We start from the raw sequence: 23,983 nt of genomic DNA, 5'->3' as shown, positions 1-23,983 counted from the left end.
TGCAGGCCCTCTGTCAAGGACATCCCAGTAAACCAGCGGTATATGGAAGACCTGCCCGCATAATCCCTATCCTAAGAGCGAACGGGCGCACGCGGGTGCGCGATGGTGCGAACGGGCGGACGCACGTGGGTGCGCGCAGATGCGCTGTGTGACTGTTTTTGCCGCCCAGAAGGCTATTTAAGGGAATCTGTCACTGTGCTTCCTTGCTGTCCAGTCGACAGCGTTTCCTGTGACACTGCTACCTGTTACCAGTTGACTTGATTCCTGTCTACCCGGCCTGCTCCTGACGACGTCTGTTTGCTGCCTGCCTCTGACCCCGGCCTGCCTGACTACGCTTCTGCCTCTTCCTTTGGATTGATCGCTGCCCGCCTGTTACCGACCCGGCCTGTACCTCGACTACCCTTCTGCCTCTGTGTGGTACCTGCTCTGCCCGCTAGTATTCATCCGGCCTGTCTGACTCTGCCTGTGTTCCTGCCTGACCTCTGAGTACCTTCCTGCTACCTGCTGTTCCAGCCTCCTGCCGTACTACAGGACACCTCTGTTTCAGAGTTCCTGCCTAGCTCAGGCATCTCCATATTTCCACTGTTCCAGTGTTCCTGCCAAGTTTCTGTGCACCACTTCGCTGCCTGCAGATCCCGCGCTCCTGCTGCACTACAGAACTCCTCCCAGCAGTCTGCGGTGTTCCGGTCACCAGTTCCAGCTTGCTATTCCTGCCTGCCTTTCTACTATTACTTCAGAGGTCCGGACCAGTTCCACACCTGCCATCTATCAGGCACTTGTGCCCTCTGAACTCTTGAGTCCCTGTCTCCTCCCTGTCTCCTCTACCAGGGGTTCCTAAGCCAGAGGCTTACGAGAGGTCGCTCCCTGCATTCTGGGCTCCAACACCAAGTACATGACACCCTCCCTATCTGAATCCCAAATTCCTTCCTTAGGGCAGTGAACCGTGCTCTTATGTTCCTCTGGGCCCAAAAACCCCCATGGCTTGCTCAGTCTATTCTGCGATTTCCTAAAGTGTTGGGTGGCATTGCTCAACCTCTACCATAGAGGCGTGCCATCTGATACAAGTTCTGGACTTGTGTCGCCGTGGCCCTCTGAAACAGTAGGTAGAAGTGGAACAGATCCTGGCGGGGGCCCAACTGGATTCAGTGCCTTGGTGTCGGACGTCATTGCCACGCCGGTTTGAGGATCCCCCCATGGTTGATGTGACATGGCGGATTTGTCAGAAAGCATTTTGCAATTTTTCCATAGTGCCCACTCCTTCGCTGCTCACCCCTGTTGTCGGGAATACAGCTTTCAGCCCTGGACTCAGTGACCCAAGAAGGGTCTTTCTTTCTGGCAAAAAATACAGCTAGCTCACTTCATTGGCTCTTTACCCCCCCCCCCACCCCCACCCAAAGCACTTCAGAAGGTGACTTACTATTTCCGAGCTATTGTGTCAGGAACAGTCCCCCATTCACCATGCTATCTCACAGACCTACCAATTACTAATAGCTCCACCCCCGGATTTTAGACCTTCCTATATATCTAAATAGGAGCAAGAATTGGGACTATAATTCACAGAAAAGCAAGTGAAGAGACTTTTACTCTGCTCTTGTAAAACTTTTTGCGCTAATCATCAGGAGGTGGGATATAAAGTGCTGACACTGTGGTACTATACACCAGAGAGGATCCCACAAGATGTTCCCCCAGAGCTCAGATTTTTGCTGGAGGTGTGGGGAGGAACCGGGTTCTCTCTTCCACATTTTCTGGACATGTCGTCTTTTGCTTCACTTTTGGACCGAGGTTCATCGCATTGTACAGAAGTTCACGGACTGCGAGTTGCCATATTCCCCGGCATTCTTCCTCTTGCACCACCACGAGATCCCAAGCAAGATCTATAGGAGACCCATTCTACTTCTCCAACTTACAGCAGCGAAGAGCTTCACCCCACTGTTCTGGAAGCAGACGCAACCGCCATCGTAACCTTATGGTTGAAAAGAATAGCCGAAATCAATGCAATGGAGGACTTGGTGGCCACCGAAAGAGGCCTTAGTGAGAAGTTCCTCAAGAAATGGTTTTATTGGTAGGAGTTTGTTTATTCTGAGGAGCATACAGAGTTGTTGACTTAACTCCTCTGGGAATGGAGATACCTGAGAAGGCTCCCCAGGCAGAGATGTAGGCATTCTTTACCCTCCTTAGTTGGTTAACCCCCTGGGTCGTGCTTATTCTTTCTACACTTTGAATTAAATGGTGTATACCGTCAAAATACTATACGGATGCAGAGACTTCCTAGACCCTGAAGTCCACTACCTGGACTTCAATTATATGTTTATCATCAATGACATTGTGGTATTTGTGCATTTAGCTGTGTTCATGGATGTGCTCCACTGTATGTATACCATTGTTGAGGTTTCTGTGTTACCATATTATAAAATTTCTAAATAATAAAAAAAAAAACTAATTTGGAACAAAAGAATTGCACATGTCTAATTCATGTCTAATTCAGTGATTTCAGGTGTTACTAGGGATGAGGCAATACACATATATAGTGATATCCTCTATAAAAAAAACTAAAACAAAAAAAAGGCTAAGGATATCAACAATCTACAAAGAAATGTACCCCTTCTTTAAAAAGTTAAGTGTCCTCTTTCATGTTAAGCATGTAGGGCATAAAAATAGACAAATCATTTTCAAACCCTAAAAAAAATGATCTTGCCTGCAGAAATTCTAAACATTTAAAACTCCAAATTTAAACTTGATACTCACTTCTCTCAAAATTCTTTGAATGTATAAACACTGGCAGATTATCTGTACCATTGCCCTGACAGGACTTCAGATAGCAAGGAAAGGTTTTTATTGCAGCACATTAATCTGAATCCGATGACATTTCAGAACTGTACAATAGCAGAGCCTCTATGTTGATTGCAATTTTGCTACCTTAGGCACACATTAATCATTCAGCTTCCACTCATTTTCTAGAGAACTATTCTATGTATTTTTAACTTTAAAAAGGACATTCACAATGCATTATTTTAAGCTGCATTGCTTATATATAGAATTCACAAAGAGTACAGTTTTCCAGCCTGCAGAGAAAAAAAATAGATGAGTTGGTCTTAAAGTAGTATGATCATGGCATGAGAATGGGGAGCTATGGCACAGATATTGAAGTGGGACTGTGCCGATACTTCATTTTTTTTCAAGGTCCTTTCACTCAAGGGTGCCAGTGTTGGTACACAACTCACCTCATTACTGTCAGCCTGTGCTGGTGCCCTGAGATGATGAAATGGTGTCAGAAGGCTTAAAGAAGAGTTCTGTCTTGTTGGTATTAATCCTGGAGAGGATTTGCAACTCCTGTAGCCACTGTAAAAATAAATGTACATAATATGTACACTGTAGATCTACTGTTCCATAATCTACTGTATAATACTAGAATATGCACCCTTACATGAAAATGTAGTTGGGTGTTGCTTGTGATTTCACTTAGGGCTGCACCGATACTGATTTTTTACCAGCGAGCACAAGTACCGATACCTTTGCGGTGCGATTTTTAACTCATACAAAATGAATGGGCTCAAATTGCACTGCAAAGAATTGCATGCAATATGAACAGGAATGCGGTACATTTTAGAAAAGTGCAGCAAGGGGCAAACAAACAGTTTAATGAAAACTGTTATCACAACTCACATGTTAAAAGTATATAATATATCTTGCATGTCAAGTCCAAAACAATGGTCGATTGTGGTGCTTACCGAGCTGGGTAAGATATAGGACGTTCCGGGGCAACTGTGGGTATAGGGTAGAAGTGATGTCAGCTTGGGGGCGGCCCGTCTATACATCTTCTCTAGCCCTGTAAGCACCACAAGTGGCCGTGGTTTCAGAACCCATAGTCCCGCACCCCTGTATGTAGATCAGGGGGCTGGATGCATGGATGGGGGGAGCAGCATCCATTCACCCCTAATGGACGGGCCGCCACTGGTTATAATCCTTCCTTATTCTAACCAAGATTTTAAAAAAAACTTTGCTTATAGTTCTACTTTAAAGATAGCTGTTGTTTCTTCCTACATAGAAGGTTTTGTGGTTTTGTCACTAGCCTAGCTCATTACAATTTAAGGGTTTTACTCAAAAAAGGGGAGAAATATTTTTCTGCCCAAATAAACAGTGTCTTTGAGCCCTTAGATTCTATTATTGCAATCAGCACAGCAATCAGTACAATTCCTGTCGGGACAGTGTCAAGGAGAACATATTGATCAAACTAAATTGTTGATTTAAAAAAAAGGCAGAAATGGGTTGGGGGAGGCAGAGGGAAGGCTCAATCATATTTTCCTATATGGATGTCCTCCAATGCTCAGGGTCATAAAAAGCGATGCAGTTACAACCATGCTTTGACATCACTATACTCAGAATTAAAGTTCAAGCCAGTGGAGGGCCTTGAAGCAAAATACCATATGAATAAACCTGCCCTGATGTCTGCCCCCAAATGTGAATAGACTGTGAGAAGCTTGGGTGGGGATAGTAGTCAAAGGCGCCAGTCCTGCCCTAAAGGCCCTAATACAGAACTTAAAGCCAGGCCCATCTCTCATGACCCTTAGCAACTCACAGTTCTTTATATAGACTCAAAGGGACTAAGGGGTCAATTCACTAACGGTTACTGCATGCGATATGAAGGTCATGTGACCCATTTTTCGGGAATATCGCATGAGATAATAGAAGTCAGTCAATTCATCAAAGTAAAATATCAAATGTGAGGTAAATGCCACACATTTGTTAAAATAGTGAGATAAATACCGCAATTAAAAACAGGAGATAAATCATTAAAGTGTTTGTTAACCCAAAAAAATAAAGATCTTGCTCCTTTAAAGCATGTTATACAGCACAGTGCTTGTGCTGTGTAATCTGGCCCTTTCTATCACCTGAAATACCTGGCTGATCCTGCCTGGCTATGCCCTCCCCCCTGTAAACTGACCATGGTTTATCATGGCTGCTGAGCCCTGACACCGTGGTCAGTTTACGTGCCTCTGTCATCTGCTCTCTACTCTGTCCTCCTCTGTGCTCTCCCCCCTTCCTGCCTGTCTGCGCCCGCCCCCTCCCCTCCTGCTGCTAAAATAACTTTTATTGTCCTCTATATTCCTCTCTGTCTCCTAATGACAAGTGCTCCTGTGTGTTATTAAAAAAATGCCTTCTTTACCATATTTCAAAGCATTTTCCAGCAATCACGTGAGCAGCCAGCTCGCTTTTCTCCTCCTCTTGTCCCGACGCCAGCATAGAAATCTCGGTCCCGCCCGCTGCAGCTGTCAGCTGGGCAGAGGAGAGAGCCAACCAGGAAACGATCTTAAATACGGTAAAGAAGGCTTTTTTCTTTTTTTTTTTATACACCGACAGGAGCACCTGTCATTAGGACACAGAGAGGATCATAAGAAATAGTGAAAGTAGTTTAACAACCACTTTAAAGCGGGGTTCCACCCTAAAGTGGAACCTCCGCTGATCGGATCCCTCCCCCCCTCCGGTGTCACAATTGGCACCTTTCAGGGGGGAGGGGGGTGGAGATACCTGTCAAAGACAGGTATTTACACCCACTTCCGGGCATAGACTCCCGTGGGAGTCTACGCCATTTCCTGTCCTGCCGCGCTGTCTGCTGGGACACACACGGGTCCCAGTGACAGCGCGGAGAATTCCTATTGCGCTGCGCGACTCGCGCATGCGCAGTAGGGAACCGGGAAGTGAAGCCGATTCGCTTCACTTCCTGATTCCCTCACCTAGAATGGTGGCGGCAGCAGCCGAGGGCCGAGCGATCGATCGGCCTCGGCTGCCGGCATCGCTGGAACCCGGGACAGGTGAGTGTCCATTTATTAAAAGTCAGCAGCTGTAGTATTTATAGCTGCTGGCTTTTAATATTTTTTTTTTTTTGGTGCAATCCCTCTTTAAAGTCAATTCAGTAAAAAATACACACTCATTCATAATTCTTTCACCTGGTGTTTGCTGGTGGTATTTTAGAAGTGTAAAAAATAACAATTAGAGGAACTCTAATGATAACAATGTATCAGTGTGAAAATGTTCTCCCCTGAGCTCAGGAATGAAAATAAATTGTAATATTTCATGAGAGGGAGATCGTTTTGTGAATGAAAGCACCCTTGAATGTTTTTATAGTTTCACAATATTGCTGTAAAATCTTTAGTATTAGTCTGCAAAAAATAAAAAATTGGGAAAAAACAACGCCAAAAATAACACAAAATTGAAGTGATAAATATCTCAAAACATAAATATTTAACGCATTCCGTTAATAACGCATGTTTTTTAGTGAATTGGCTGTTTTTAAGATAAATACCATGAGTTATTTTAACTCAAAAAATGTATGCAGTATTTATCTCTTAGTGAATTGACCCCTAAAACTTCTCCAGTTCCCTTGTCATTAGCTTACCCCACAAACACTATTATCATGACTTTTTATATGTTTTTATGGCAGCGGCAGGAAGAGGAAACATTGTAGTGCTGAGCCATGTACTGGGAAAGGCTAATAATGAACATATTGAGGGGATTTACTAAAACTGCAATATCTGGTGCAGCACCTATCAGCTTCCAGATTTTATAGTCAAAGCTTAAATAAACAAGCTGAAGTTAGAAGCTGATTGGCTACTATGCAAAGCTGTCCCAGTGTCTGAGTGCCCCAGTTTTAGTAAATCTCTGCCATTGGGGGTTATTTAGGAAAGGCAAATCCACTTTGCACTTGTTGAAATTGCACTGGAAGTGCACTTGGAAGCGCAGCCGCTGTAAATCTGAGGGGTAGATCTGAAATGAGGGGAAGCTCTGCTGATTTTATCATCCAATCATGTACAAGCTAAAATTCTGTTTTTTATTTTCCTTGCTTGCCCCCCCCCCCCGATCTACAGCGACTGCACTTCCAAGTGCACTTTCAGTGAAATTTCAAGTGCATTTTGCACTTGTAGTTTGCACTTGTAGTGCAAAGTGGTTTTTCCTTTCGTAAATAACCCCCATTGTGTAGTACCCAACAATTCTTAACAGCAATCCTTTCATCTTCCATTTCTGTGACTACAAAAAGCTGACTGGTAACTCTGAGACAACACTGACATTCTTTCCTCCAAAAACACTACACTAACACAAAATTCTACATTCTATGGGCCACATAGCCTAAACTCACCACAAATGGGCAGATATTGTCAAAGACGGAGAAACTCAGACAATGCTGAGAACTACTGAAATATGCAGCATGTCCGAGAAAAATGTATTATTTTACAACACAGCTCCGAGTTACATTTAAGAAAAGTAAGAAATGTTCACCATTGCACTACCTGTCTAAATTAGGACTAGAAAGGGTTAATCTTGTGTGGATTGCATTGTTCTTCCTATTGTCAGTGATTGCTCTATCAATCTGTTCAATGTCCAGATGCAGACGAACAGCCCCAAATGTCTCAGGTACCATTCCATTTTCTAAGATATCATGCTGCAAAAGATGAAACATTTCTGTCATTTTTCAGAGGCATGCTAATTTTGCGAATTCACTAAAGTCATTCAGAAATAAACATTTGCAATTTAAATTTCAAATAAAATTATATGTAAACCCCCCCCCCCCCCATTCCTTTATATCATAAGTCAATATCACACCTCAGATCAGAGCTTACCCTCCTATCCAGGGCTGCCATCAGGGGGGTACAGGCAGTACTGAAGTAAGGGGCCTGAGAGTCCCAAGGGGCCCGGTTGGCCAGGGCCCGCTCTACCTACTATCAACTGAGGCGCCCAGCCGCTATAAAGAAACCTTCTTTCACTGCTCGCCCTCCCCATGTCGCCGCCTTTCTGACTAGCACCAGCACTAGCTCGGTTCCCCTTCCTTCCCTCGAATAGTGTCCCCCATCAGATAGTGTCCACCCTGTACCCTGTAGTTCAAGCCCCACCACCCAAGTGGACATAGAGTTAGAATAAAAAATAGCCGAACGAAGCAAGGCCGTGCCCGAAGCGTGGCGAGGGGCCCTCTTACTATGTGCAACCATATGTCCACTTGGATGGTGGGGCTTGCACCTGGACTCAGTGCGCAGGCGCTGTTCTTCTTAAGAGACTTTCAGTTTCTCCTTCTCCTCCTCCGTACTGCGCAAGCGCTGCGCCTGCGCAGTACGGGGCAGACACTATCCGATAGCTGGACAGTTTTTTACAGAACACCGGCTGGCTGCTGCTGCTGAGCTAGTTTACACAGTGATTGGCCGGGAGAAGATCAGGAGGTGTGGTCAGTTCGTCAGCGCAGTGGCCCTAGCCCTATCTGGTGCATGCATTGAGAGCAGCATGGAGGGTAAGTTAGAAAAGCTGTGTGCGTGCTGCTGTGCCCCATGTGCTAACAAGATGACATGATTTACTTGAATTATGGAAAATGGATGAGGATGACTCTGGGTGGAAATTAGTTACATTATTTAGAACCTCTTCATTATGTAACTCATCCCCACTCAGTCATCCTCATCCATTTTCCACAATTCAACTTAATCATCTTCATTTCCACCCAGCACCATCCATCCCTCTCCACCATGCACCCCTATCTCCACCCAGCACCATCCATCCCTCTCCACCATGCACCCCCATCCCCACCCAGCACCATCCATCCCTCTCCACCATGCACCCCCATTCCCCACCATGCACCCCCATCCATCCCTCTCCACCATGCACCCCCATCCCCACCCACCATCATCCATCCATCCCTCTCCACCATGCACCCCCACTCAGCAGCATCCATCCATCCCTCTCCACCATGCACCCCCATCCCCACCCAGCACCATCCATCCATTCCTCTCCACCATGCATCCCCATCCAGCACCATCCATCCCTCTCCACCATGCATCCCCATCCCCTCCCAGCACCATCCATCCATCCCTCTACACAATGCATCCCCATTCCCACCCAGCACCATCCATCTATCCTTTTCCACCATGCATCCCCATCCATGCCCAGCACCATCCATCCATCCCTCTCCACAATGCATCGCCATCTATGTCCAGCATTAAAATAGTGTTAAAATAAAAGTGGGTGCATCAAAGGACTCAGGGGATGGCCAGTGGGTGGATTCGGTGGGATGGCCAGTGGGCGGGCCCTGAGGAATGTTGATGGTCAGGCCCCGGGGCCCAGGTCTAAAGCTGTGTAAGGGGCCCCAAAATTTCTGATGGCTGCCCTGCTCCTATCAGTTGTCTGTGTTCTGTTATTTGGGATCCTAGTTGCAGCACCATACAGGTACCAGTTGCTTGTCTTTACTTTAATGGACTGTCCATTGAATAGTATAATCAACTGATTTACAGCAAATCTGTATAATTAATAAAATGAATGACCGCAAGGGGGTAAAAACTCATCTAGGGTCTAGTATTTGTTGTTCACATGGGGTGAGAAAGTAAAGGGGTAAACTCCCTTAAAAAAAAAGATTTCTTCCAAGAAGAATCTCCGCTATGGAAGAAAAAGACAGCTACTTTGCGCAGAAGTGAACACATATGGGAGGAAAGTTAATCAAATTTAAATAATATTTTTATTGTAGATCAAGTGCTGGGCATGCTGGGACTGTGACTTCATAAGGGGCGGGGTCACAGTGTGAAATCACCCGGTGACCATGCCCCATGCCTATATAAGTTGCCGTGCGCGTCGCACACCGTATTTCAGCGGGAGAGAGCGTTGTGTCAACATCGGAAGAAGAAAGAAGAGGGAAAAAGGACGGAGGAGACCGGGCTCCTCCACTAGTATAAGAGCTGCAAGAAGATAGTGGAGGAGCCCGGGAGAAGACCCCGGAGAGCAGGAGACGATGCCAGAGAGCGGGAGAAGAGGAAGGACACCGGGAGAAAAGGCTGAACATAGCGGAGAAGTCGGAAGAAGACCCTCGAAGTTGGAAGAAGACCCCCAGAGCTGATTAATAAATTACTTTAAAAACCTGTGTTGTATTTTTTTTTTTAATTTACACTTTTTTTTGCATAGGTGAATGAGTAGGGGTACGATGTACCCCTTACTCATTCACATAGGGTGGGGGGCCGGGATCTGGGGTCCCCTTATTAAAGGGGGCTCCCGGATTCCGATAAGACCCCCTCCCGCAGAGCCCGACAACCAACAGCCAGGGTTGTCCTTGTCCTCATCAACATGGGGACAAGGTGCTTTGGGGTGGGGGGGCCACAGGCCGCCCCTTCCCCAAAGCACCCATCCCCCATGTTGAGGGCATGAGGCCTGATACGGTTCAGGAGGGGGGGCGCTCACTCGTCCCCACCCCCTTTCCTGACCGGCCAGGCTGCGTGCTCGGATAAGGGTCTGGTATGGATTCTGGGGGGACCCCCACGCCGTTTTTTCGGCGTGGGGGGGTTCCCCTTAAAATCCATACCAGACCTAAGGGCCTGGTATGCTCCCGGAGGGGGAACCCATGCGGGTTTTTTATTTAAAATCTGGTGTGGAGTTCCCCCTCGAGAGCTGATTATTCTCTGATTGGCCACGGCCAAAGTCGCCTGGCCTGGGGCGACTTAAAGTCGTGTTGTAAGTCACTCCAAGTCGCGCTGTCAAGTCGTGTCCAAGTTGCCTCCAAAAGTCGCGTTGGAAGTCATGTTGCCCCTGTGTGAATGGACTCAAAGGCAAGTACCACATAAAAAAACATAATTATTTTCTTATTATACATTTTTGACTTTTTTATAACCTGCAGGGTTTTATGATTCATAAACTATTAAATCCAGATGTAGCCAAGCAACATTCTTAATGATGAGTACAGTTTGGAGTACAGTTCTATAATCACACCCTATTCAGTAATATTTTCAGCATGCCTAAGCAATTCTCATCCTATTTTCACTGTAACAGCATTGATTAAGAGGCCAGCTAAGTAGATTAACATGTTACATATTGCTCATATTACAGGGGAAAATACTGGATAATTGTAATGGGCCTTGTAAGCAATATAAACATAATATATATCATTGAGAAATTTAACCACACTTAGCTTTATACACTGCTAGGTCTTAAAACATTTTAAAAGTTTGCAAATTTTTTTGCTGAAAATATATAATTGTGAACAATCAGTAGGTTTGGTTTAGATTTGGGCTAGGGTTCTGATGATCAAAAGTATACCTGAAGCCCACATTTAATTATTTTTGTTTCTGAATATACGTAGTAGGGAAGAGGAAAATCCCTTTCAGGATTTTGCCATGTGTGTCCTATTGAGGAGATTTCCCTTCACTTCTCGTATCCTAATATTATCCAAAAGCTTTGTCACCAATGTGAAGTGACTTTCAAGGACTGTTTTAGGTATCAAGACAGTAATGTTCAGGATCATCCTAGATTTCATTAGATGTTTGTAGACATGTGCATATGTTTTTACAGATTCTCCCTATTTGGCTTTTAGGTCCAAGGACAAGTCATCCTTTGTGTACTTATATTGGGTTCTATTGACTTCTGTCCCAAGTATTTGCGCCTTTTTGTTCTTGCAGTGAACTGTGACAATAATCACTAGGACAAATAGAGAGCGTGATTTACTTTTCCTGACAGACTCCATGGGTTAATCCCACCTCTCACAGCTCCTCTCCTATAAATCTTTGCTCCGAGCCAGATGTGTTCCTTTTTTTGTCCTCCTCCTAGGACCACAATAGTTACATATATTATATATAGTTACATAGTAAATCAGGTTGAAAAAAGACACAAGTCCATCTAGTTCAACCATAAAAATAAATAAATAAAAATATCATACAATCCCATATACACAATCCTATACCCACAGTTGCTCTAGAGCAGGGGTAGGGAACCTTGGCTCTCCAGCTGTTTTGAAACTACAACTCCCATGAGACATTGCAAGACCCTAGCATGACTGCTAGAGGCAGAGGCATGATGGGATTTGTAGTTTCAAAACAGCTGGAGAGCCGAGGTTCCCTACCCCTGCTCTAGAGGAAGGTGAAAAACCCCAGTAAAGCATGATCCAATTTGCTACAGCAGGGGAAGAAATTCCTTCCTGATCCCAGAGAGGCAATCAGATTTTCCCTGGATCAACTTAATCTATAAATGTTAGTGCCCAGTTATATTATGTACATTTAGGAAAGAATACAGGCCTTTCTTAAAGCAATCTACTGAGCTGGCCAGAACCACCTCAGGAGGGAGCCTAATCCATATTTACACAGTGCTTACTGTGACAAAACCTTTCCATGGCACTCTTTCCATAGGCGTAAAGAGTGCCCCCAATTTACCTGTCTCCCTTTGGGGTTTACAACCTTGCCTCAGGTATTTTCAAAGCTCTTCTTGGCTGTCGTGGCACTAATCAGGATCAGAGGTATCCGTCTGCATCACTATCTGGATGACCTGCTGTTACTTTTTCGAGACAGAGAGCAGCTGTTAATCCATCAATCTCAGGTCATCTCCACTCTGACCGAGTTTGGTTGGCTGATGAACAGGGAAAAGAGCCACCTAGAACCGACACAGTCCCTGATATTCCTTGGGGCTCAATTCGACACACTGAAGAGAACCATCTCCTTGCCCATGGAGAAAATTCCGGTGATTCGGGACAGAATTTGTCTCACAATGTCTTCTTCTCAGGACCTCACAGTGTCTGAAGGTCATCGGCACCATGGTGGCCACAGCACCTTTGGTAAAATGGGCACAGTGGAAGATGCAGCCCTTCCAGAAGGGTTTCCTGCGACAGTGGGATCCGAGGTCCTGAGATCATTCCGGCCGGATAACTCCTTCCATGCGGGAGATCCTTCCTTGGTGGCTGCAGTGGAAGAATCTCCTCAACTGCCACTCCATAGCACATGTCTCCTAGATTACAGTCACAATGGATGCCAGCAACAGAGGCTGGGGTGCTCCCTGCCTGGCAGAAGTAGCCCAAGGCAAATGGAGTTTCTATCCCGAGGGATAGTTTCAAATGTTCTGGAGCTCTGGGCAGGGTTTTTTGCGCTCTACAAGCATTTCACCACTTGAAGGCGGGAGCCTCAGTTCTCTTAAGACTGGACAACACAACAGCAGTCTCATACATCAAGAGGCAGGGAGGTACTCCCAGTCTCTCCCTGCTGAAGGAAGTAGAGCCGATCATGTCCTGAGCCCAGGTGAACTTGGCAAAATTGACAGCTGTCTATCTCCCTGGAGTCCAGAACGTCCAGGCAGACTCGAGAGTATCGCTGGACAACAACGAATGGGCTCTCCCCACAGAGGTCTTCATTTGGGTCCTGACACTGGGAATCATACCAGAGGGGGACCTGTTTGCCTCCCTGTGCAATTTCAAACAGAAGAGGTACTACACGAGATGATGTTGTCCCCAGGCCTTCAGTGTGGATGCCCTGATAGACCAGTGGAGATTCCACAGGGCCTATGCTTTCCCCCGGTTCCTGTCATTCTCCGCTTCCTGTCGAGACTCAGGTGGGAAGAAGCAGAGATAGTGGCAATAGTCCCGTACTGGGCAAACAGGCCATGGTTTCTCTAATGATGCATATCAGCTTCCGGGACCCGGTTCCTCTGCCCTCCACGCCAGATCTCTTGTCGCAAGGGACAACTCTACATCCATGCCTGACCCATCTGCACCTGCTGGCTTGGTTTTTGAGAGGGGAAGGCTGGAGGCTCTAGGTTGTCCAAGCAGGGCTAACTCTATGTTGCTGAATGCCAGAAGAGCAGGTACCAACAAAGTCTACCAAAAGATCTACGTTTCCACCACTGAATGTTCCTGCAACAACCCAAAGATACAGGATATCCTAGGCTTTCTACAAATGGGCCTGGATCTTTCCTTGTGAGTCAGCTGCTTACGGGTTCAAGTTTCTGCAATTTCTGCCTTCATAGGCATATCCTGGAATAGACACCCTCTTACTAGGCAGGTCTTCAGAGGTGCAATAAGGCTCATACCTCAGAAAAAGCCGAGATTTTTCATGTGGGATCTTCCTCTTGTCCTGGTTTTCTTCCCAGGAAGAGAGATGCAACACATGGATTCGTTTTCTATCAATGAACTTTCTCTAAAAGTGAAATTGGCTCTCTAGGATACAAGGAGACATTCCTAGCATTTTTCCCTGATCGGGTAGTTTTAATTCCTATGCTGGGTTCAAACCCCAAAGTATCCTCTGTCTTTCACGAGAATCAGGAGATTGCTCTTCCAACGTTCAGGTTGGATGAGGACTCTAGTATTCACCCTCTAGATGTTGGAGAAGCTCTGAAACAGTATTTAGAAGCCACAGCTCCTTTTCGCCAGTCTGAGCATCTGTTCATTCTCTTCAATGGGAGAACCAAAGGCTTGCGTGCTTTTTCCAGATCTATCGCAGCATGGATTGTTCAGGCCATTCAGTGGGTCTAAAAGGCTAAGAGTTTGGCACCTCCGCTCATTCAACCAGGAGTGTTTCTACATCATAGTAAAAAGAAGTTATTCCTGCGCCACGTCAAGGAAATAGAGGGAGATAAGGTACTGCTGCACACACTGGAAGGGAAATATCTGAACCCCGGGGAATAGTGAATAGGAAAGGTAGTGGTGTGCTGTACGTAAGGAAAGTGTATCTATTGGTAAAAGCGATATATAAAATCCACAATAAGGGGATATGCAGCAAACAATACAGGTATGATAAAAAGGTGTGCCTGTGTGGCTAATTTAAACAACAACACTCATTTCAACTAATAATCTTCAACATAAATACATAAAATAGTGAAAAATAATATAAAATCCAAAGTGCAGCGTGTTGCGATCGTGAAATCGCATAAAGTGCAAGTGTTCTACTGTGCCTCTGTGGCTGATTAAACAATAATACTCGTTACTATTGGTATAGAATCTACAACATCAAAACGTAAAGTAATGGAAAAAAAAAAAAAGGAAAAAACACAATATAACATTCAAAGTGCAGTGTGTTGCGATCCTAGAAATCGCATACAGTGCAGGTGTTCTGCTGTGGTGCGCATAGGCAAACCTTCAAACATAAACGAATCAGGTGACAAAAAATATAAGTGTATCAGACAACAGTCTGTTTCAGGTGCAAAGTGCTGCGATTATTCCCAAAATCGCACAGGGTGTGATCCTTCAAAACAATGTGGAAATGTTGCAATAGGAAGGGTAGTGGTGCTGGTGGAAGGGGATATAAACTTTGTGGTTCCGTATATACCAGTAATGAATGTCCCCTTACCTTACCGCTGTAAGGTAACAGCGTATATATAGAGAGCTTTGGGATCCTTTAGCGGAATTTTCCCTTTAGTGTGGGGTTCCCAGGTCCTGACCAATGTTATGGTCCCTTTAAGGGGATTTCCTCTGCGGTATTACAGTCAGGGTTCCTCCGTGATGTGGCATATGCATGGGTTTAAGCAGAGATGGAGGAAGGATACTCCATAGTGTAAAGTGCTTCAACAGGTTTATTTTTATTTTAAAAGTTTAAAAGATACTCACAAACAAACAGTCTGTACAAACAATGTATAAACGAGCTGCGGGCTCGTTTCTACATCATAGGCAGCTTCCCAACAAGTCTTCCAGAAGTGATTTGCAAAGTGGCCTCATGGTCTTCAATTAATACGTTCATGGCGCACTACTGCATAGAACTGGCCTTGTTGTCTTCTGTTAATTTTGATTTACATATTCTGTCTGTTAATGGTGCCAATTAAACCTTTTTTTTCTTTAACCAGGCTAAGTTACTGAATGTAGCTTCTGGCTGAAAGCAAAGATTTATGGGAGAGGGGTCCTATGAGGTATGAGAGGCGTGATTAACCCATACATAGGCTGCCATGGATTCCATCAGGAAAATTCCGGTAAGTATTTGATAAGAAATTTTCTGTTATCTGACCTTGCCCATATATGAACTGATTATAACAATAGAGGTATACTTGAATCTTGTTAACCCAAAAGTGAATAAAACCAAATGTTTTCACTGTAATTCTTTACAACTGCTAATGTTTTTTTAAGGGAAAATATACTGTCTTTAACCACTTCAGCCCCATCGACTCTTCTTCCCAAGCCTAGTGTGTGAGGGATCTCTCCGTGCTGGGAGAGGGAGGTTGCGGTCTACCACGCGGTGTACAACATTCCTGCCTGACCGAGAAGGGGGTTCGGTCCTGCCTACTGTTCATCGGACATCTGACCAGCATCAACTCGACCATACAGCAACCCACGCTTCGTGCTCAGCATTTGAGTGATCATCACAAGCGGGTCCACATCCAGGATGTCCATTCGGGAGTCGCTATCTGGAAGGCTATTGGTCGGCCTTGTCATGGTTTTACTGGGACAGACAGCTTGCTGTACTTTGGGAACACTTCACTGCACCGGCCTGGGTTTCTCTTTCTAGTAGAATTGTCAGAATTGCTGCTTAACCACTTCAGCCCCGGACCATTTTGCTGACTTAAGACCAGACCACTTTTTGCGATTCGGCACTGCTTCGTTTTAACTGACAATTGCGCGGTCATGCGACGTGGCTCCCAAACAAAATTGATGTCCTTTATTTTCCCACAAATAGAGCTTTCTTTTGGTGGTATTTGATCACCCCTGCGGTTTTTATTTTTTGCACTATAAACAAAAATAGAGCGACAATTTTGAAAAAAACACATTATTTTTTACTTTTTGTTATAATAAATATCCCCCAAAAATCTATAAAAAAAATGTTTTCCCTCCGTTTCGGCCGATAGGTATTCTTCTACATATTTTTGGTAATTATTGATTGGCTTGCGAAAAAGTTATAGCATTTACAAAATAGGGGATAGTTTTATGGCATTTTAGTTAATAATTTTTTTTTACTAGTAATGGCAGAAATCAGCGATTTTTATTGTGACTGCGACATTATGGCAGACACATCGGACATTTTTGACACCTTTTTGGGACCATTGTCATTTATACAGCAATCACTGCTATACAAATGCAGTGATTCCTGTGTAAATGATACTGGCAGTGAAGGGGTTAACCAGGGGTGGCAGTGTAGGGGTTAAGTGTTCCTAGGGGCGTGTTACTAACTGTTGGGGGCTGGGCTTTCTTTTAGTGAACACTGATCTCTGCTTCCATCACATGGAGCAGAGATCAGCATCAATTGTTGCTAGGCAGAACTAGGAGATGCTGTTTACAACGGCATCTCCTAGTTCAGCCGCCCCGTGAGGCGATCGCGGGTATGCCCACGGCGATCGAGTCCGCGGGACCCGCGACCGGACTCACGGGGGTCCCGATCGGCACGCGAGCATGCCTCGGGATGGTAGGGCGGAAAATTTAAAGGGACGTACAGGTACGCCCATTTGCCTGCCCGTGCCATTCTGCCGACGTACATTGCCGTGCGCCGGTCGGGAAGTGGTTAACTTTGCTTATTCTTTCAGGTTATGTCCTCTATTGTACATATGTGTATATAGCATCCTGTTGTCTGCCAATTGTCTTAACTGGCGTACCGGAGGAATCACTCTGCTGTGGAATCATTATCCCCTTTGTACAACGATATCTTATCTGAAGTATTCCAGTAAACGTTAATAGAATATATTGAGAGTTGAGAGTTCGTTATATTAGACGTATTGAGAGTTGACTTATTACTTAAAGGTGCTGCAATGATGTCTGAACCCATGTCTGAGTGTTATTTGGGTTGGAATGTTTACAGGGTCACAGCGATGCAGATGAACAGGTAAATTCAAGCAGTCTCCAAGGGGGCGGTGTTACAAAAAGTTTACTAAGGCTGGCCATATATTATATAATTTTTCTTTGGACTTACCAAAATCATATAATATGAGGTCAAACCTAAACACTTTGGGGGTTATTTACTAAAGGCAACTCCACTTTGCACTGCAAGTGCACTTGAAAGTGCAGACCCTGTAGATCTGAGGGGGACATGCAAGGAAAATAAAAAACAGCATTTTTGTTTGCATGTGATTGGATGATAAAATCAGCAGAGCTTCACCTCATTTCAGAGCTTACCCTCAGATCTACAGCGATCTACAGCGACTGCACTTCCAAGTGCACTTGTAGGGCAGACTGGATTTGCCTTTAGTAAATCAACCCCTGTGTATGCGATCAGGCAGGCCCTTGTACTACATAGTTGAAGGTAAATCTAGAGGAAAGGAAATTGAATAAGAGAGGTATATAATGTATGGCCAGCTTTAATCCTTTTAAGTGACAGTAGATGGGGAAGGAATTTTGAGTTTAATTTTAAACTAGTACAATTGTTATTGTTCTTCAATTGCACTTTACCTTAAATCTACTTAGAAGCAGAGACTTTTGCTCCTCCATCTGCTTTATTTTCACATGATCCATTTCATGCAGATGTAGAAGCTCTGGATCATGGACCTTCTCATCTGAAATAAACAAATTAACAAAGACAGATGAGACAAGAAGCAAATGTAAACAGTGATAAACATATCTTAAGAGCTGATCCACATCCTGAATTAATCTTTCCATGTGTAGATATGAATTTTAAAGGAGGGAACTTCTTGAACGTCTATGAACACTAGTTGTTTTTCAGAAATTCAAATAAATTAGACAGAGGTTCTTTTTCAGCTTGAACCATAGAGAGAGGAAATCTGCCCAACAGGAAACCATAAAACAATAAAAACTTAACCAAGGTCCTAACTCATCCCACTTCTTTCAAAGCTAAAAGCAAAGCTTCTTGTTAAGGGTACACTAGGGGGAAAGCAAAGCATAACTATATAAATGTGATTTCCCAGAAGATAAAACGTAGTCTTCTCATTATACAGGCCTTTCCCCTTGTGCACCAGAATGTTACGCTGTGGACTATGAAAGACCCTCTGTAAACAACATATGGGCCCGATATGATTTATATTGATTGGCCGATTAAAAGCGCACAACCATTATAACTTGGCGGATTTATTGCAATACCAATTTTCAAAAGAAGGTGGCAGTACAGGTGACATATATAACCCTATGTGACAACAGCAGTGACAGTTTCCAATGTGCTGCCACCAATATGTGATGAAAACACTCTTAGCCCTTGTACACACGTTCAGAGAATCCGTCGGGATGTGTCCTATCGGACCGTGTTGTCGCATAATCCGACTGTGTGTGGTATCCGTCGGACCAAGTTTTTTAACTTGCTGGAAATATTTTCCGACAAACTGGTCCGATCGGACATACTCTGATCATGTGTAGCCTACTCCGACGGACAAGGTGCCACGCATGCTCACATTAAAATTCCGACACGGAAGCACTCGTAAGCGATATAGCACATTCGTCACGCTGCAATGTTAAAAATTCTTTCATCAAGCGCATTCTCTTGTTCTTTACAATGCTGCAAGAACAAACTTCTTTTGATGCTCATAGTCACACACACTTCTCCCGAACGGATTTCATTACTCTTTTTTTAACCATTTCAGCAATACAATTTTAGTTTGCGTCACATCTACACAATTTTAGATTTTGTTTATTCTTTTTTGGATGCTTTTTTTTTTGGATTCCCTAAAAATCTCCTTTAAATACAGTTTGCTTATTTATCCTTTTTTTGGGGTGTTTTGTGTGTGTAAACTTACCACAACATTATTGTATTTTTTAGATTTTGTTTTTATTTTTTAATCTACAGGAGGTTGTTTAGTGTTGGTACCCCTTGTTATTCATTTCACTTATTTTTTTGGAAATGTACCTGTCTGCTCTCAAATAAACTGGCCTTTTGGAAGGAAAACACACAAGTATTTCATCAATCAAAAAAAACTTTATTTTGGTCCCAATAAACTAAAAAGAGGAATGCAGCACTGGAGAAACTTGTTACTTTGGTGCAGCCTTTGGCCCCCAGGGCAGACATGAACAAATTAGAATATATAAAATTGGTGGCCTGAGGAGTACATATCTCAGGGAGAGAAGTCTGGTCCCGAAGTCCTAGAGAACAGGAAATTCAGATGCCATTTATGTCCCCAGGATGTGGATCTTCAAGAGGCTGCATCTTCTGACAGACCAGACTGAACCCAGGCCATCACTCACTCGTCCTCCTTGGGCACTTCCCTCCAGGCATCCTTCGAGGCTGTGGCTGGGCTCCTGTAGTTGGGGCAGGAGGAGGAGGGCGTTGGTCGACCTCCTGGCTGCCACTTGCCACAGCCTCCCCCCGACTGAGGTCTTCCTGTGTATGAAAAGGGGACATAGTTTTATTTTTTTGATCATCAATCACACCATTTTGTGCTCCTGGCTTTTGCAAATTGAATGTTACCAAATAGAACAGACTATCATTCTGAGCCCAGCATTTTTCTTTCCCGTCCCAATAATTTTTGGTCACTACTGTCTCTTGAGATGTAAACCACTTTGATAAATCACAACTTACTGATCAATAAGAACATCTAGTTAACATCATTAAATGTAACACAAAAATATGTTCAACAATGCAATACCTGTCTCAAGCTGGGCCCCACCACATGTTGCTGCCTGGAAGGCCCAGGTTGGACATCAGAAGCCTCAGCTGGGGGTGAAGGATGCCTTGAAGGAAGACTGGAGAGTGGTGGCCTGAGTGGTGGCCTGGGTACCCCCTGGTCTACCAGAAAATGCAGCCTGTCAAAGTGAACCATCCTGGGGTAATAAACGGCATCTGTATCTCCTGCTCTCAAGGACTCCAGGTGCTTCTTTCTCTCCCTGAAATATGTAATCCTCATGGCCCCAATTTTCCTATTCAGATAGGCCATGTCTGCCGTGGGGACCAAGAAAGCAGTTTCTCCAGCGCTGCGTTCCTCTTTGTTATGTCGGCATAAAACTTGTTGTGGAACTGCCACAGGCAGGGCATCTCCTTGTAGAGTTCTAGGAATAGCCCCATAAAATTTTCATTTTGGAATGGATCCATATTGTCTGCAAGACACAACACAAGACAAACCCTCATATACTAATAATGCCAATAAAAACCCTCCTAATCTTGTCCCAACATCGGCCTATATATAGAAGCAGTCTAGTCTAGTGAAGCACCAAGTTAAAAGTTTTACCTTCGTTTGCACGTTCGTCACGTCCGCACCTCACTCTTTTCCCAGATTGTACGGACAATACACGCGCGTTGCATTTTATATACAGTGCGCATGCGTGAAACTCCGCCCGCCCCTGACGTTCTTTCTAGACTATTCCCCACCCCTTCGCTTCTGGCGCAGTGGGGAGAGCACATGGCGGAGAGAACGCAGGTGCGCACTAATAATAGTTCCACTAACGAGGAGGGTGAGGAAAGCCCAAAGCCTGAAACGTCCCGATCCAGGAAGACAAGATTTAAGGCCTCAAATATGTCTTTTGGAGAGATGTTGGAGATGGTCGACATATTGAACAGGACCAACTATGATGGGAAGTATGGCCCTTACCCAAACCCAAATATCAGAAAGGCCAAGATCATGACTAAAGTTGTGAAGAGTCTTCATAAGAATTTTGGGGTACGCCGATCCAAGGATCAACTGAGAAAACTGAGGGAGCACGAGCAGTACCTAAGGATCAAGCGTGTTCTTAAAAAAAGTAAGTAGTTGTGTGTTCATATGATTATTCTTGCTTGCATACATGCTCCATGTGCTTTGATTTCATGTTGTGCATTTTAAACTGGCCACTTTCAAGTTCATGGTTTCATTCGTTCGTAAGAAACATCGTTCTGCAGGTAGGTATTCCAGCTTAACAAAGTGTACCCAATAATGTTCTCACCTTGTAACTCGGCCCAACAACACAATTGTACAAAACCTTCCAAGAATTTTTTCAGATTCCTATTTCTGCCCTCTGTGTGCTAATTATTCTTTGTTTACATTCTCATAGGGGAGAGAAGACTCTGCAAGTATGAGGACACCAGGGACCACACCCCTCCCAAAGAAGGCCAACTTCCAAAAGCACAAACAGAGGAGCAGGAGGAGGAAGGAGAGATTGTGGAGGTTGGGCAAATTGTCACCACAACAGGTGAGTGTCAGAGAACACAGCTTCCGGTAAGCTCAGCAATGTATATCACCATATTTTTATTACATGGTGTGTTTTTTTGCTTTGTTTTGTAGGTGATGTGGAAGAAGATTCCCGTTTTACCAGTGAAAGTGCCCAGATATTGATCGGGGAGATAATGGGGTGCAATCGTGATTTGGAAATTATCCAAAAAAACATCAATGATGTAAAAAATAAAATGAAGAACATCATTGATGTTTTGGGGAGAGTGTGAAACAACAAAAACTAGATAGGGTTTTATTTTTGCTATTTTAAAAACAAAATGTTGTATTTATCGAAATTCCAAATTTGGAAGATGCACAGAGTGTGTAAACATGCGCTATCTCCCATCATGGGGGATTAATGTACATGTTTTGTGGAAAGTGTCTGAGATGAAGGGGTTGCAGCCCCAAAGCATGTACATTGATCCCCCATGATGGGAGATAGCACATGTTGACACACTGTGTGCATCTTCCAAATTTGTTTTTTTTCAGGGGTGACACCCCATGTGGTGAAGGCAATATCAGCCTAGTTTGTACATACTCAGGTCTGATATTGTCTTCACTTTTCAAAGTTGAACTTTGTAAGTTCCTGTGTTCAGTATTTTACGGTTTAATACATGCCTGTTTACACAAAAACAATAAGGAAACAAAATTCTGATTAAACTCTGTTTTGGATACACACAATTTCTTGATTTGTTGTAAAAACCTTTTCGAAACGCACATGTGAATGTGCTTGTATTAAAAATTTGAATTATGAACAATGTGTGGCTTCCTTTTTCATTGCGCATAAAATGTATTTGTAGTCAAATTTTAGTTTGTGCTGAGGAGTGTGATTTACTAAAGGCAACTCCACTTTGCACTCCAAGTGCAGTTTCAGGTGTACTTTTGCAGTGCACTTGTAGTGCATAGTGGATGTGCCTTTAGTAAAAAGCACCCACAGTGATGTGTAAATTTGGACAATTATGCCATTTTCCTGCCATGGTGCTGAAAATGAGCATGATTATGGTCAGTAATGCACTACATACATTAGTTACAAAAAGAAGGTGTGTGTGTGTGTAGCAGACCCACAACATTATTAGATTATCTGAAGAAGACACTGTCCCCTCATCTCGCTCTGAACTTGGGTTTGCACTGTTGGTGAAAAAGGCACAACTTCAAAAAAAATGGCAAAGTGGGAGGCCACAGTCTGCCATTCCTGTGGCGTTGAAGGACACTGTGTAGTGAAACAGGAACAAAAATTAGTAATTTGACAAATCAACATTGCAAGCAGATTAGACACCCACATTTTTGGTCTAAATTAGTATAACATTTTGGGAACTGAGTATTTAAAGCGTAAAGTATAAGGTCCCTTTATGAGAGTCATCACCCCCCCACCCCCCCAACCCCATATGATGGGCCCTTGCTAAAAAATGAGGGGGGATGTTTAGGACAGGTAACCCTCTCCACTTGATTGAGAGCTGAATGCCTAAATAATGTGTGATACTTTGTGAAGCCCCTCCTTACTTACACTATTGGCAGCCCACGGGACAGGTAAGAAGTGTCATAATAACAAAATGAAAACAAAATGGAAGCACATTTTGACATTCTGCTTACATAGCAAGAAAATGAATGTGTTAAAAAAAAAAATTGCATTTGAAAGTATTGAGGCAAGCCCTTACACTACATGCTTTGGTGAATTTGTCCATAAATGTGACCATCAAAAAGGTAGGTATAGTGTGTATTGGGTTTGGTCAAGTCATCAGATAGAGGATTGCTATCAGCTGAGCTAGCAGTTGGGGGGAGGGGGGTTCCTACTGAGTTTGGCACAACCCCAAAAATTTAACTTTGCATGAATTGAAGCACACACATCACATTTGTAGACATTTTAGGGGGTGTTTAGGGGAAAGCAATACTATGGAGCTGACAAAAAACATTAAGTGACTAGACTATAGTTTTATGGGCCAAGAAGAGCATGGTGGGGAAGTTAGTGAGGCAAATATGCATGAAGACAAAGGGGCAGAGCATATGAATTAGAGCATATTGCAATGATGGTAATTAACATGTTAACAGTAAAAAACATGGTTTCAAAACGGTCGGCTGGTCAGAACGGACACCAAAAAGCACCGATAAACAGCAAGGCCTGAAAGAACGACCTGAATAGCAGAAGCAAGCAGACAATAAGAAATGCCTTTCAAAGCGTACTATACCAAGATATAGTCCACAATGAGAAACAAATACTTAATGACTGCACGCGCTGATTATCAGATAC

At 44.0% G+C, this 23,983-nt stretch overlaps 1 protein-coding gene across 3 annotated transcripts in view; it reads right to left on the bottom strand.

The window, feature by feature from the left end:
- The window catches only part of LOC143924717 (kinesin-like protein KIF19), a 109,593-nt gene that overhangs the window by 15,403 nt on the left and 70,207 nt on the right, over positions 1-23,983 (bottom strand). For 2 of the 3 annotated variants that reach the window (XM_077449143.1, XM_077449145.1), the window contains 3 exons: positions 18,068-18,171; positions 7,284-7,435; positions 3,222-3,339 (listed from right to left, as the gene is read on the bottom strand). In XM_077449143.1, coding sequence (XP_077305269.1) covers positions 3,222-3,339; positions 7,284-7,435; positions 18,068-18,171 — 374 coding nt within the window. The remainder of the gene's footprint in view (positions 1-3,221; positions 3,340-7,283; positions 7,436-18,067; positions 18,172-23,983) is intronic. The other variant, XM_077449144.1, reaches the window with a different exon arrangement.

This window comes from Lithobates pipiens, unplaced genomic scaffold (genome assembly GCF_037356315.1).
Source record: "Lithobates pipiens isolate NorthernLeopardFrog02 unplaced genomic scaffold, aLitPip1_a1.2 Scaffold_22, whole genome shotgun sequence".
In the NCBI taxonomy this organism is placed as follows: Eukaryota; Metazoa; Chordata; class Amphibia; order Anura; family Ranidae; genus Lithobates; species Lithobates pipiens.
Note: the sequence above shows the minus strand (reverse complement) of the source record. Positions and strands in the feature narration are given on the sequence as shown.